Source organism: Salvelinus sp. IW2-2015, linkage group LG21 (assembly GCF_002910315.2).
Source record: "Salvelinus sp. IW2-2015 linkage group LG21, ASM291031v2, whole genome shotgun sequence".
Lineage (NCBI taxonomy): Eukaryota > Metazoa > Chordata > Actinopteri > Salmoniformes > Salmonidae > Salvelinus > Salvelinus sp. IW2-2015.
Genome location: NC_036861.1, coordinates 5,558,174 through 5,573,167, shown reverse-complemented (window position 1 = coordinate 5,573,167; position 14,994 = coordinate 5,558,174). Strand labels below are relative to the sequence as shown.

The 14,994-nt window shown below is 43.6% G+C and overlaps 1 protein-coding gene across 2 annotated transcripts in view; it reads left to right on the top strand.

Moving 5' to 3' along the window:
* The window catches only part of LOC111982383 (protein jagged-1b), a 31,801-nt gene extending 17,672 nt beyond the window's left edge, over positions 1-14,129 (top strand). The window contains exons 10-26 of one of the 2 annotated variants that reach the window (XM_070433832.1): positions 595-708; positions 1,400-1,446; positions 2,030-2,203; positions 2,906-3,056; positions 3,932-4,096; positions 5,180-5,293; positions 6,373-6,486; positions 6,708-6,821; positions 6,922-7,038; positions 8,875-8,902; positions 9,285-9,370; positions 9,895-10,008; positions 10,406-10,515; positions 10,671-10,904; positions 11,123-11,254; positions 11,444-11,594; positions 11,884-14,129. In XM_070433832.1, the coding sequence (XP_070289933.1) occupies positions 595-708; positions 1,400-1,446; positions 2,030-2,203; positions 2,906-3,056; positions 3,932-4,096; positions 5,180-5,293; positions 6,373-6,486; positions 6,708-6,821; positions 6,922-7,038; positions 8,875-8,902; positions 9,285-9,370; positions 9,895-10,008; positions 10,406-10,515; positions 10,671-10,904; positions 11,123-11,254; positions 11,444-11,594; positions 11,884-12,428 (2,510 nt within the window). In that variant the 3' untranslated portion in view covers positions 12,429-14,129. Of the gene's footprint in view, positions 1-594; positions 709-1,399; positions 1,447-2,029; positions 2,204-2,905; positions 3,057-3,931; positions 4,097-5,179; positions 5,294-6,372; positions 6,487-6,707; positions 6,822-6,921; positions 7,039-8,874; positions 8,903-9,284; positions 9,371-9,894; positions 10,009-10,405; positions 10,516-10,670; positions 10,905-11,122; positions 11,255-11,443; positions 11,595-11,880 lie in introns of both variants that reach the window. The other variant, XM_024013948.2, reaches the window with a different exon arrangement.
* The last annotated feature ends 865 nt before the right edge of the window (positions 14,130-14,994 follow it).

Sequence of the window (14,994 nt, the reverse complement as noted above, 5' to 3'; positions counted from 1 at the left end):
TAATGGTTGAAGTTAGTTTCTTAGATCTGGTTGATGGGAACTTCTACCATTAGGGGGGGGAAATCTCCAAACTGACATTAGGTAAGCTTCTAAGTGCAAATGCATCATACCACCCTTGGCTTTTGGTGTGAAGAGTTGAAAACGGGCATGCCAGGATGGGGCAAAGTTCCTTCGGCATTCCATTCCATGGCTGCTTTTGGGAATCCTCTGGGGGCAGGGATAATGTGGGGTTTCCTAAGCCGGGGGATCATCCCTTGAGGAATGGCAGTGTGTTTTAAAGTGCTTAGAATGAGGAGTGAGAGGATGGGTGCCACTAACTCTTCACTTCTGCCTTGATCCACTACCCTTCACCCRGCCTGGCACATCTTGTGTTTGTCCCCTTTTGCCATGGGGACCGGCTCTGATGCGGTTTGAATGCAGACCACCAGGAAAGACCATAGAAATAGAATTCCTAGAATAGGCATCCCCAAGTCAATGGGTGGGTGACGGGGGAAACGAATCTAAATTATATTCCTATGGCTGCCGACACCTCGCAGTTGCATGCCCAATGCCCTGTAAGAGGAATGAAGGAATGAAATGTTTTGTGGGTTTCAGACGCCAATGAGTGCGAAGGCGACCCCTGTCTGAATGCCAACTCCTGCCGCAACCTGATTGGAGGGTACTTCTGCGAGTGCCTCCCTGGTTGGATGGGCCAGAACTGCGACACCAGTGAGTACATTTTTTTTTGTAGTAATTTTTTTCTCAATGAAAAGGCCTGTCGCTTGTTCTAATGCAGAGGTGGGCAAGTCTGGTTCCAGGGAGCAGCAGGGGAAACAGGCTTTTGTTCCAGCCCTGCACTAACATGGGTAATTCAACTAATCATGGTTGGCAATTGAAAGCATGATTAGTTGAAAGTGTGTTCGTGCCAGGGTAGAACAAAAGCCTGCTCACCCTGCCATTCAATCTCCAGAGTCAAACGTTGCAAAACCCTGTTCTAAAATGAAGCACGACTGGCCCTAAACGACTGTTCTAGGGCCAGTTTTGGAAGTGAGTTTATGACAATGACGGCTAGGACTGAGGCTGGCTCAGTGTTTTTTTTTAAATGGTCCTGGACTAATAGTTCTGGAGTGGTCTGTCTGAAATTGGACGACAGAAAAAACAAATATTTAAAAAAAAAATAATGCACGTTTTTATCTCGAGTCATTGTCTGCTTGCACAGCCGGGCAGACGATAACTTCCAAATAACATGGGTGCTCAAACAATCGCGTGAAGCCCCAGCGCACCGAGGCCGCGCATGAATCGCCCCCCACACCACCGCCCATTCTCGAACAAGGCTTATCTTGAGGAAAGCTTGTGGGAAATCTTGACAATTGTATGCGTTTGTTTATTTTTATTTGATTGTTACAAATTGTTTCCGCAGATATTAATGACTGCCAGGACCAGTGTCAAAATGGGGGAACCTGCAAGGTAGGTTGATTGGGTTTCTCCCAAATGGCATCCTATTCCCTATATAGTGCACTACTTTTGACCAGAACCCTATCATGGGGAAGAGGGTGCCATTTGGGACACGTGTTCTTATTTTTCTGGAATGTACCGGTCCTGGTCGATTTACATATTTCGGATACTTCCTGGCATATTGGAGTTGTTTTTGGCTGCTTTCTCTCCCCCCTTCCCCTCTTTCTCCCCCTTTTTCCCTTTGTGGCAGGTTTAAAAATGACAAACTGCTGAGACATGCTTTCAGAACACAGACATGAGAGTTGCTCGGGCAATGCTAACAAAGAGCGGGGCAGAAGACATGAATGCTTGTGGAGAATGGGAGGGAGGGAATAGGCGGAAGGTCTTCATGACTACAATAGATCAGATTACCATAAACATTCTCGTCCCCTGCCAGGAAAAAGAAATGTCTTCATTATTTTCCAACCCTTTCACAATGGCTTGTTTTCCTTACCGCCTCGTTCCGTACCTCACACACTCACCCCCAACACCCTGTTTTCTCTTTTTTTAAATGTATTTTATTTTTATTTTTTTTTCGTTTTCCTCCCCTCCCTAGGACATGGTGAACGGGTACCGCTGCGTTTGTCCGTCGGGCTTCGGCGGCGAGCACTGCGAGAAGGACGTAGATGAGTGTGCCAGTGGCCCGTGCCTGAACGGCGGCCGTTGCAAGGACGACGTTAACGGCTTCCAGTGCCTGTGCCTGCCCGGTTTCTCTGGCAACTTCTGTCAGGTGAGCAGAGATTGGCACCCCACCCCCTCACTGTGCCCAGAGCCTACCCAGAGTTGGTTCAAGTCACCTCAAACCATAACACTGATCCAGGAGCAGATATTGCTGCATCCTTCTAATGGTTTATGGTTAGGATTGGAGGTAGCATAAGCTGATCCTAGATATGTGGTTAGGGCCAACTTATCTTGAATAAATCCAGAGTAAGTTGCAGTCACCTCAAACCACTGATCCACAGTCAGATACCGTATTTCCCCATACCTTTAATGGTTAAGGTTAGGATTAGAGATGGCCCTAGATTGGTGGTTAGGGCCAACTTTCCTTGACTACCTCCCTCTCTCCTGAGTGAATCTTCTCACCATGATCTGTTTTCATTGATATCCTCTTCAATAGTTTTTTTTGTGCCACCCTTCCATCCACCCCACTGTAGTCGCACCTGCGTTTCTCTCTGCAATCGTTTCTCTTTGCAACTCAAAACCGGAGCTTTGTCGCGCTTGTTAACACTTGTGAACCTTCCGTCTGGGCTAAGTCTGTCTTCTCTTTTCCCGCCTCCTCCAACTCCCCAGCGCTAAGCGTTTGTTTATGGGTCTTTAGCAGGTTTCCGTGGTGAAGTCGACAATGGGTTATTATGGAAAAGGTAAAATGGCAGGTATTATTTTACATGGCTTATGTCTAAACTGTTCTCTGTTTTTGTTCTCGCCTTCTCAGCTGGATATCGACTACTGCATGCCGAACCCATGTCAAAACGGGGCCCAGTGTTTCAACCTGGCTACCGACTACTTCTGCAAATGTCCCGAAGACTACGAGGGCAAGAACTGTTCCCATTTGAAGGACCACTGTCGTACCACACCCTGCAAAGGTTCATATTTGCTTTTTGGTTCAGCCTTGTGCAGTCTTTACATTGCTGTAAAAGTCTGTTGGTTTTCAGTGTTAGCCTAGCCAGTATCGGCTAGCTTGGCTAATGCTAATGAAGGCTAACCCAAACAAATTTAGGTCACTCATCTCCCTTTGCTTTTTTTTTTACTGTAAATCTGAGAGGGGGGCTTTTTAACCTGCAGAGCCTGTAATCTAATCCGCTAACTTGAGGCCATTGTGCTGGGTGTGTGTCACACCAGTGTGTGAAGACCTAAGGTTAGCAAGTCCGCGCGGCAGAAACCCGTTCTCCGCCGGTCCCCCAGGGCCTCGTTACCATGGGAAGAGTTGAGATTTGGTTTCATGTTTTCGAGCCGCTACTGCTGCCAGACTACTTTTTTTTGACAAGACACTCCCTTTTAAGAACCCCCCCTGCCCACTCCTCCTTCTGACAAATGGCCTCTGCTTCTTACATTTCTGCTCTCCTCCCTTCTAGACTGTGTTTGTCTCTCCAGAACGCCCCAGAAAAATCTGGCAAACTGAAGTGCTCTGTGTTCTTCCTGCTAAAAACACGATAGACCCCCTTCATTTTCTCTCTCTCTGTGTTTGTGCTCGCGCGCATTTTTGAGAGTAATTACGACAGTCCGATAAGGGTTTATACGCTTGTATTTAGTTGGGCTGCTTTTATCTAAACACACACCACAGATTGAAGAAATTAGGAGGACTTTGGCATGTGTTGAATATTTATTTATTAGACGCTTTAGCACCCAAAGCGCTTGTGAAGGTTTACACGATGTGGTAATGTCACTTCTGTGCAATACATATCAACATTTGTGATGGCCATATATGCACACTGTCCTGACCTCGCCCTCTCTCCCTCAGTGATTGACAGCTGCACGGTTTCCGTGGCATCCAACAGCACCCCTGGGGGCACGCGTCTGATTTCGTCCAATGTGTGCGGGCCCCACGGGCGCTGCCGGAGCCAGGCTGGGGGCCAGTTCAGCTGCGAGTGCCAGGAGGGCTTCACTGGGACATACTGCCATGAGAGTAAGTGACTCCCCCAGTTCCAAGAGGTGAAGAATGGTGGATGAATGGCTGACTGGAGGATGGCTAGATGGTGGATGGCTAATGTGTGAATTAAGGGATCAATGTGGGGGTGTGATGGAGGCATGGATAGAAGAGAAAATGTGGCAGAATTATGAGGAGGATAGGGCAGAGCATGGAGTGAGAATGGTATTGCAGGGGTGGTAGAGGACAGGATGGGCCCTTCTTGAGAAGCGGATCTTCTTTAAAAACCCTGCTTCGTTCCGACCACAAGTACACCACAAGAATCTCCCTCCCCGTTATAACGATTGTTCCTGGCGCTTGACAAGATCTCTCTCTGTCACTACACACGCATCCTTGGGTTCGAAGCGTGCTCTCGCTCCCTCCAAGCCTGGCGACTTTGTTCTCACCAACACTTCTTTCAGGGTAGAGTGTTGACCCCCCCTTGACGATTAATTATTAGCTCCCTGTTTGATGGATGGCCGTTTTAGCTGCCAGCTCCCTAGCCCAGAGAGGTCAGGCGGGCTAGACCTAGCCCTGCCAGTCACTGGGTTATCAGCTCTAATGGAGGACTGCAGGCCCCAGGCGAGGCCTATGCTGTCTCTCAGACACAGGCCTTGATTAATGACCCTGTCCAGCCTTCGCTAGCCTGTCAGGGGGTGGGGAAGTTGTTAAATGAGGGGGGTTCCATGCCTCCCCACCCCTAACTCTCATTTTCTTAAGCCAGGAAGTCTGCCTGTTCTTGCCTGGCCTTGTCTCTCCCACGCACTCACACACCCAACACCAAGCTCTCTGTTGTGGTTTTGGGTGACAGAAGAGGGAGTTTTGGGAAGGGCTTTTGGTGGGAGGTTACTTGACCGGAGACGACAGTCAAAGTAAATGGGGCACTAGGGAAACCGCAAGGGCTCCGTTGGATGTGTAATGTGGAAACAATGTGAGTTGTTCACTTGTTCTAAGAAACTCTAGAGAAATGGTAAATAAGTCCTTGAAGGGATTTCATGGTGCACGCCTTGATTGCATGGCTTGATATTGTGCATATTCCTCAGTCTTTTGCTTATTTATCCTCTTTCTTTCACACACTCTCAGATATAAATGACTGTGAAAGCAGCCCGTGTCAGAACGGGGGAACGTGTATTGACAAAGTCAGCCTGTACCAGTGCATCTGTGCCGAGGGTTGGGAGGGACCCAACTGCGACAACAGTAAGTTAATTTTCTTCTCACCACACAATACTGTTATGTAGTCATATTTGAATAATGGATTTCACTTTCTTTGACCCACCGGTGGATAATACATTGTTATTGAAGTTATATACAAGTTGCCTACAATCACAACGTAGTACAAGTGTTCATAAAAGCTCATGGTTCTTTGGTTTGTATTATTACAAACGTATTCATACAGTGGTACACAAGTATACTATACGTGTGCTTATGCATTACATGCAGGTGGAACAGTGCATTGACTTCTTTATCTGTCTGGCTTTTTAATATTGAAGACTTGTTATCAGCATTATAACGTCTGGTAGGCTATACATAACACTTCCATATTGCATTCCTAATGCATAGGCAACACACAAAGTGCTACCAAATAATCCCGCTTGTTTCAAGCCTTCAAGTGACAGGGGATATGGGGATATGGATGATCATTAGGCCCATATTGAAACTTTTCTGGTTCTAAAAAAAGGCTTAGGTGTTCGGGGATGGTAATGAGCGGCTACATTTTAGAGAAAATTGTAGAGGCATTTTAGAATTTTAAGCTAATTTGCTGCAATTCTACACATTTCTCCATGGAGCTGAGAWTCTTWTTTTTTMTWGTTTTAAAGCTAATTTCTTGGAATTATAACATTTTTGCCATACAGTTGAGAGAATGTTTTAAAGCTAGTTTCTGGCAATTCTATGCATTTTGCCATGGATAATACGGTGTTCTTTTGCTCAAACATAATAAGAAAATGAATACCGCTAAGTTAATTCCCCAAATAATGTTCTATTCTCCCTGACTGTCTAGCTTTTATTTTGGTGATTTGAGAACTAACAAAGATCACGTTATGGYAAAAAATATATAGGTCCATAGATGTAGTCAATGAATTTTACACTTAGTCTTTTTCCATTCTGAAAATTTGACTTTTGCGACCTGAAAAAAAAAAAAAACAGCGTTTAGGCAGCCCGACAAGGATTAAAATGGCAGAAAAATCTCTGCGTGTTTTTCTTTCTCCGTGAAGATGCCAAACAGGCAGTTTTTTTAGTTTTGTCATTTCATGTTTGTCTCTGTCTTGTCTCCTCAGACATTGACGACTGCAACACCAACCCCTGTCGCAACCGCGGCACGTGCCGGGACCTGGTGAACGACTTCTTCTGTGAGTGTAAGAACGGATGGAAGGGCAAGACATGTCACTCAAGTAAGCCCCCCTTTACTACAGTATCTCTCACTTTTTTTATTTTCGCTCTGGGGCGGCCATGTGAAGTGTGATGTAAGCATGTGTGCATGCTTGTACGTGTTCGAAAGGGTGTGTTTATGTGCATAAATTAAACCTATATATGCAGGTATGTGTTAGGGCCTAATGGTTTCCTGACATTGACTATGAACAGTTGCTAACATGTAGTCTTTTTTTGCTTCCAGGGGAGAGCCAGTGTGACGAGGCTACATGCAACAATGGCGGAACGTGCTACGATGAAGGGGACACCTTCAAATGCATGTGTGCCGCCGGATGGGAGGGTGCCACCTGTAATATAGGTATGTAGCATAGCCAGCCAGTGCTAAATTATTGCAGCTAGCTCTGTAGCATTTTCCAGCTAGCTAGCATGTTGGCTAAAGGTTGTGTTTGCTTCTCCAGCTAAGAACAGCAGCTGTCTGCCTAGCCCTTGTGAGAACGGAGGCACCTGTGTGGTCAGTGGAGACTCTTTCACCTGTGTCTGCAAAGATGGCTGGGAGGGCCTGACCTGCAACCAAAGTGAGTGATCCCAGAGTGTGTCCTCCCTTGTCCCAGTGACTGGGGTAGGTAATACATCTTTCGTAGAGAATTGTAGTTTTTTTTGCACTATTAGTTGTTCATATCAACTTGATAGTGTAATATTCAGTTGCACTACATTTTAATCTGCCATAGTAGATGAGTGCAGTTTGGCCTTCGTCCATTATGTAAAGGATGTATCTAGCTAAATCTTAACAATAGGAAACTTTTTATATACTTTATTTCTTAGATGAATGGTATATGTGGCCTCTCAGCTAGCCACACGCTCATCTTGAGTTAGTATTCAAACATTCACTGTGTTAGAGGTCGAGCGATTATCATTTTTCGATACCGATTATTGGAGGACCAAAAAAAGACGATATCGATTAATCGGCCGACTTATATATATATATATTTTTTGAAATAATATATATTTGTAATAATGACAATTACAACTGCAACAATACTGAATGAACAATGAACACTTATTTTAACTTAATATAATAAAATCAATTTAGCCTCAAGTAAATAATGAAACATGTTCAATTTGGTTTAAATAATGCAAAAACAGTGTTGGAGAGGAAAGTAAAAGTGCAATATGTGCCATGTAAGAAAGCTAACGTTTAAGTTCCTTGCTCAGAACATGAGAACATATGAAAGCTGGTGGTTCCTTTTAACATGAGTCTTCAATATTCCCAGTTAAGAAGTTTTAGGTTGTAGTTATTATAGGAATTATAGGACTATTTCTCTCTATACCATTTATATTTCATATACCTTTGACTATTGGATGTTCTTATAGGCACTATAGTATCGCCAGCCTAATCTCGGGAGTTGATGATAGGCTTGAAGTCATAAACAGCGCTGTGCAACAAGCATTGCGAAGAGCTGCTGGCAAACGCAGTAAAGTGCTGTTTGAATGAATGCGTACGAGCCTGCTGCTGCCTACCACCGCTCAGACTGCTCTATTAAATCATAGACTTAATTATAATATAATAAACACACAGAAATACGAGCCTTTGGTCATTAATATGGTCAAAGCTGGAAACTATCATTTCGAAAATCAAATGTTTATTCTTTCAGTGAAATACAGAGTTGTTCCATATTTTGTCAAACGCGTGGCAACCCTAAGTCTAAATATTGCTGTTACATTGCACAACCTTCAATGTTATGTCATAATTATATATACAATTCTGGCAAATTAATTACGGTCGTTACACAGTTCGCATCGAGCCAGCAAGCCCAAACTGCTGCATATACCCTGACTGCTTGCACTGAACGCAAGAGAAGCGACACAATTTCCCTAGTTAATATTGCCTGCTAACACAAATTTCTTAACTCCATATACAGGTAAAAACAATATATACTTGTGTGTTGATTTTAAGAAAGGCATTGATGGTTAGGTACATTAGTGCAACGTTTGTGCTTTTTCCGCGACTTCCCTTTTGTTACATCATCACCCGTTTGGTGAAGTTGAAGTAGGCTGTGATTCGATGATTAAACAGGCACCGCAAAACAAGTTAGTTAACCTAGTAATATCGTCAACKGTGTGTAGTTAACGTGTGTAGATTGATTGTTTTTTATAAGGTAAGTTTAAAGCTAGCGAGCAACTTACCTTGGCTCCTTGCAGCCACAAGGTCCTTCTGATGCTGCACTCGCGTAACAGGTGGTCAGCCTGCCACGCAGTCTCCTCGTGGATTGCAATGTAATCGTCCAAAAAGGCCGATTTACCGATATTTGTTATATGAACTTGAAATCGGCCCTAATTAATCATCCCAATTTTTTTTATCAGTCAACCTCTACTCTGTCTAACCCAACTTTCTTATAATTCTCATTTTACAGATTCCAACGACTGCAATCCCCACCCTTGGTAAGTCAATCCCAAGCCAYGTTAGACCCAGTAAACATATCTGCCCTCAGGAATGTCCTGTTGCTGATAACACACACACACTCTCGTATACACTCAGCGTCAACAAAAGAGCCACAAACAACTCACGTAACCCTGTTTGCTCAAGTCTTCACAATCAGACCTTGTTCCACTTCCTCTTCTACCCAACGCCATTTTTAAGAATAATATYAATGTATCTGTTAAACTATTTTTGTGGTGAAATCATTTAATGCAGAGGGAATTCTGAGTGATGCTTGTTTAGATACTATCTAAGACATGGAATTATATTTCCTACCRGTTTAGTCAATTCTTATTGGTTAAGAGCTATGACCCCTGACCTCTGTCTCTGTCCTTATCTCTGCAGCTATAACAGTGGAACCTGTGTGGACGGCGATAACTGGTACCGGTGTGAGTGTGCCGCAGGATTCGCAGGACCAGACTGCAGGATTAGTGAGTGTTAACCCTTTGCGTTCCTCTCCCCCCACCCCCCTTACTATTCTTAAGCTGTGACAAAAGTCAGTTAAGTCGGGGCTAAATCAGGTTTGTCTTTTGGATTTGGTGGTGCTTGTAGGKCAACACAATGGAGGATGAGGCAGTTCACGCTGCMGTTAGCCCTTTGATCCAGTTAAAGAGAGCTCAGATGGAGAAGTTGATCACCTGCACTCATTCCCAATGATAACTTGACCACCCAGAGTTAGTCCAACTTAACTAGGAATGAAACTAGGGTAGAGTTTGAAAGTATTTGTTATGAAGTTATGAAGTTATACTACTTTGTAATTGGCACAGTTTGATCTGTGGCTCTGGGGGAAAATACCAGTCTAAGGAAAATTGTTCCCAAGACGTATGGTGTTTCATTTGGAAGTCTGACTTGTAATCACTGTCTGTTAGTCAGTAGGCTAGATGGACTGATGCATATAGATTGAAGTGACAGAAATAGAGTAGTACCCTAACAGTTGCCAATCTGGTCCCCTCAGACATCAACGAGTGCCAGTCGTCGCCTTGCGCGTTCGGCTCCACCTGCGTAGACGAGATCAACGGCTACCGCTGCCTGTGTCCGCCAGGGAGGGCCGGCCCCAGATGCCAAGAAGGTAAGACCTATACCCTCCATGTGTTCCTTTGGCGGCTCATACTGGCTTCAATAAATACATTTTCCATCATGATCAGCAGTGTAATTATCCCTGTTGGATTTTGCCATGACAATGGACTGTATTTTAGTTGGAAACGTAGTCTGAATTTTTGTTGAGTGTGCTATAGCTCTTTAGGTGGTGTTTACCTAACTATAAACAGGACATCAGATCAACGATGTATAAGWGCACGGTACAATAGCTTTATTGACATCACAAGAACCTAAGTCTTAACAAGAGTCAATGTAGGTGTAAACAGTCAACCGGAATAAAATACAGTACATCTAGGATTTTGGGCATCTATAGCAAATGTTAAGGTTCAATCTTGATGAGACTAAACTCGCACCCTCCTGCGTTGCAGTTACTGGGAGACCCTGTGTTGTCAACGGTCTGGTGGCCGTGGACGGGACCAAATGGGACGACGATTGCAACACCTGCCAGTGCCACAATGGGAAGGTCACCTGTACAATGGTACGAAACCACAGGTTTTACGACAAGCTGGTTTTTTTGTTGTTTTTTTTGTACCACATTCAATCCCCATAGTGATGTGAGCTAGCTATGCATTGAATGACCACAAATGATCACCGCCACTGACCACAGTTGACCACATTCCTGTCCCCCTCCAGATCTGGTGCGGTCCCAAATCCTGCCGMGTCCACAGTAAAAGCCACAGCGGTGGCGAGTGCCCGGTCGGTCAGATGTGTGTGCCCGTCCGGGACGAGTGCTGTTTCGTCAAGCCATGCCCCAGCCAGGGCGAGTGCTGGTCGGCCTCCCGCAGTCCCAAGCCCCACGCAAAGTGCCACCCCGAGAGCAACTGTGCCAACGTCACCTTCACCTTCAACAAGGACACCATGCCACAGGTGAGTTGGCGCAAGCCACATCATAAAAACATTTATTCAAACTTAAACTAGGAAGTCAATTTAACCAATGGCAAAACCATTGTCACATCCAGTTTGGCAGCATTTCATATTCCTTTGTAAGACTAGGAGCAGTATGCAGTTTTTGATTAACTGTGATTCCGATACTTTAATACTTGTAAACTTATACATTGAACCTTTTGACCTCTGTGTGGTGGCAGGGCTTGACTGTTGAGAACATCTGCAGCAAGCTGAGGAGTCTGTATGTGGTGAGGAACCTCTCGTCGGAGTACTCGGTGTCCATGACATGCGAGCCATCGGCCACAGCCAACAACGAGATCCATGTAGCCATTGTAAGTACCGCTTGGCAATTTTTTTTGCCCTCAATTCCATAATTGTCAAGAACAAGCAAATGACCATTTTGAAACATACATTAGTCATTTAGCAGACAGTCTTACCCTAAGAATAACTACATTAGCATATGGATAAATTTTTCCTGTTTCTTGTACGAAGACTTAACTCGATGAGTTCTTATTTTTTAGTCGACGGAGGACCCCAGAAGAGGCAAGGCCCCTATCAAGGAGATCACGGACAAGTTCATAGACCTGGTCAGCAAGCGAAACGGCAACGGCACTATCATCACAGCCATCATCGAGGTCCGCGTCCAGAGGAGGCAGAGCCACAACCCCAATGGTCAGGGCACAGGCAGCCATTTTTTGTTTCTGCAAGGACATTGACCTTCACTAGTAGTGGGATGGTTTTATGTACCTAGGTTTGAAAAATTCCTGAACATTTCCCATGTTTTCCAGAAACCCTGGTTGAAGTATTTTGCAGTTCAAAATTGTTAATTGGAAGAGGGAGAAGATCATATTTCTGCTGCTGTCAACTTCTGCTTAAACTATAGTTTTCGATATCTGAGTCTCCCTCCTTTGTTCTAGTCTTTTGATAACTAACACCTTCCCTCCCTTTCTCCTTCCAGCAGACTACCTGGTCCCCCTGCTGGTGTCCGTAGTCATCGTCATCTGGCTCCTGGCTGTGGCCTCTGCGTTTATCTGGTGCCTCAAGCGGCGCCGAAAGCCCAGCACCCACACGGGTGTCAACACCCAGTCGTCGTCCCCGGCGACGGCCGCCGAAGACACCAACAACGCCGTCAACAACGTGCGCGAGCAGCTCAACCAGATCAAGAACCCCATCGATAAACACGGCCTGACCAATGGCCTACCCCCAGTTAAAGAACACCCCAGCCACCACCACTATCACTACGAGGACAAGAACTCTCTTATCAACGGCAAAATTAGAACAAACAACTCCGACGTGGGTAGCCACCATTCGGATGACGAGGAGTCTGAGAAGAGGTTTCAGAAGGCTAGGTTCCCAAGGCAGACGCCATATACGCTAGTGGACCGGGAGGAGCGGAGCCCACAGCCGCTCAGCACGGCCGGCAAACACCCCAACTGGATTAACAAACAGGACAACAGAGACTTGGAGTCGGCACAGAGCTTAAACCGAATGGAATTCATTGTATAGCGCACAGCTTGGTGACCTTGGCCTGACCCACTTCAACTGGTTTCTCATCGTTGGAAGGTCAACTGAGGGGCGCTCCACAAAGTTGTTGATACTGTTGTCATATTTTTGAATCAAAAAGTTGTGATTTACCCTTCACAAAGAAGACAAATTTCCATATGTTTAATTTATGTTTCGACAAGCTGGCTCACACTGGCAATAACGGTTGACTGTGGTTTGGCTGGATTTCCGGGTGCTTGCGTTTGCGTTTTTTTTTTTTTTTTTTAACCAGTTAACTTCAAGGCGGCACTTGTGTAAATGTACGTGTAAGAACATCTCTATGTTGTTCGGTAAGCTGCTGTCGAAGGCTTTTTACAGCCTTTTACCCGGTAGTCATACGAAGTGTACAATTTAATATTAATGTGGGTTTAGCCTCGTAACTGGTTTTGTATTTGTACGCGCTTCCGCATCACCATACCACAGCAACTAATCAAAACGTTATTTATTTTTGTTTCAAGCAGGTTGAGTCTGTCAGCAGTTGCTGCCGATATGAAGAATTTGTGTCAAATGTAGAATGATGTATAGATCTGTAAATATTTTTTTTTATTAATCATTGTGTATATTTGATTTATTAACTTAATAATCAAGAGCCTTAATATCATTCCTTTTATTTATATGCATTGTTTAGATTTGAAGTTTTGACAGCTTTGTAAGCTTACAACTTCCTTGTTTTTGAAAATATTGTTTCAATATATACAGTCAGGTCCAATATATATATATATATATATATATATATATATATATATACAGACATTGACCATTTTTTCTGTTTGATTTGGCTCTGTACTACAGTAATTTGGATTTGAAATTATACCATGACTGAGGTTAAAGTGCAGACGGTCAGCTTTACTTTGAGGGTATTTTCGTACATATCGTATTAACTCTTTTTTTTTTAAATGACCTTTTTTCTGCGTGATCTACCCATTTCAAGGAACCAAAAGCATTTGGACAAATTCACTGATGTGTGTTATTAAGTTGAGTATTTAATCCCATATTCCTAGCACGCAATGACTACATCAAGGTTGTGACTCTACACACTTGTTGGATGCCGATTCTGTTTGTTGTTTCAGATGATTTGCTGCCCAATAGAATTGAATGGTAAATAATGTACCATGTGTATGACGCGTGCAATGCCAGGGTTGTGGTTTCGGTTAACTAAACGTCAATGTCATTTGAGTCACTTATTGTAAATATGGATAGGATGTTTCTGAACACTTCTACATTAATGTGGATGCTACCATGATTACATACAAATCGTGAATAATGATGAGTGAGAAAGTTGGAGGCACAAAGATCATACCCCAAGACATGCTAACCTCTCACCATTCTCAATAACGAGAATAGCGTATTTTGTGGCGGGTGTGAGATGTGCCTCAACTTTCTCACTCATAATTTATCATTATTCGTGATTTTCTGTTGTCATGGTGGCATCCACACGAATCAATGAAAAATAGCCTCAAATTAAAGCCGACTGTCAACAATTTAACTTCAGTCATTGTATCATTTCAAATCTAAAGTGCTGGAGTACAGAACCAAAACAACAAAATGTTTCACTGTCCAAATACTTTTGAACCTCACTTTGTTTCATAAATGCCAAAAGTGTTCTTGAAAGAATAGTTTATTTTTGAACAATTAGATGGGCATTTTTGTTCACACCAACAACAACAACAACAAAAAAAAAAAATGTACGATGTCTGTTTGAAACCATTTCTATGGTATATTTGCCAGGACTCTTTTGTAAGTACTTAAATGTAAATGGGATGGCAGGGGAAAGGACAAAATAACATGGAGGGTCATTTGAAACAACGCAATGTGGCAGACACATTGCTTGCCAATTAAATACTTTTAAGGGAACTTTTCTTTTTTTTTGGTTGCCTGATGTTTGAATGTACAGCATAACAAGTGTCAAGAACAGGAAAAAATGTAATTAGATCTTTTGTATAAAAAAAATAATAACTGTTTCGATGTATGTGATTACTTTGCATATATGGTAATGAACTCTAATAAATGGTGGAATTTGTTTTACGTGGCCCGGTGCCCCAGGTGGGTGGAGATTTCACTTAAGGACCAATGGGATGGTCTTCAATGAGTGAACTCGGGTCACCGGGCCATGCAAAACGAACTCGACCATTGAGATACTTGAAGAGAGGAGATCCAATATGAACACTGTAGAACTGTCATGTGACACATAGCCTTTCTGGATTGGACGGAGACCACAAGGCTGTAAACATTTTATTTATTTTTTGTTTGCCCTGAAAATCATGATTTAAGAGAAAGTATGTGTACAGTTCACTTTAGTGTGTAAAGAACTTGAGAATTAAAGTATTTTTTGGGGGAGGTTGTTCCTGGCAAGTCTTTGTTTTGTTTTGGAAAGTCATATTTATTAAAATATTTTGTACTAAAAGAGCTTAGTCTTTGTGTTCTATTGCTTTCTGGGGCAAATGGTCTGGTGGCGTAAGTCTGCGGTTGTAGACTAGACCACATGGCGGATGAGCCGCATTTGCTGTTGAGTGTTGAACAATGACGAGCC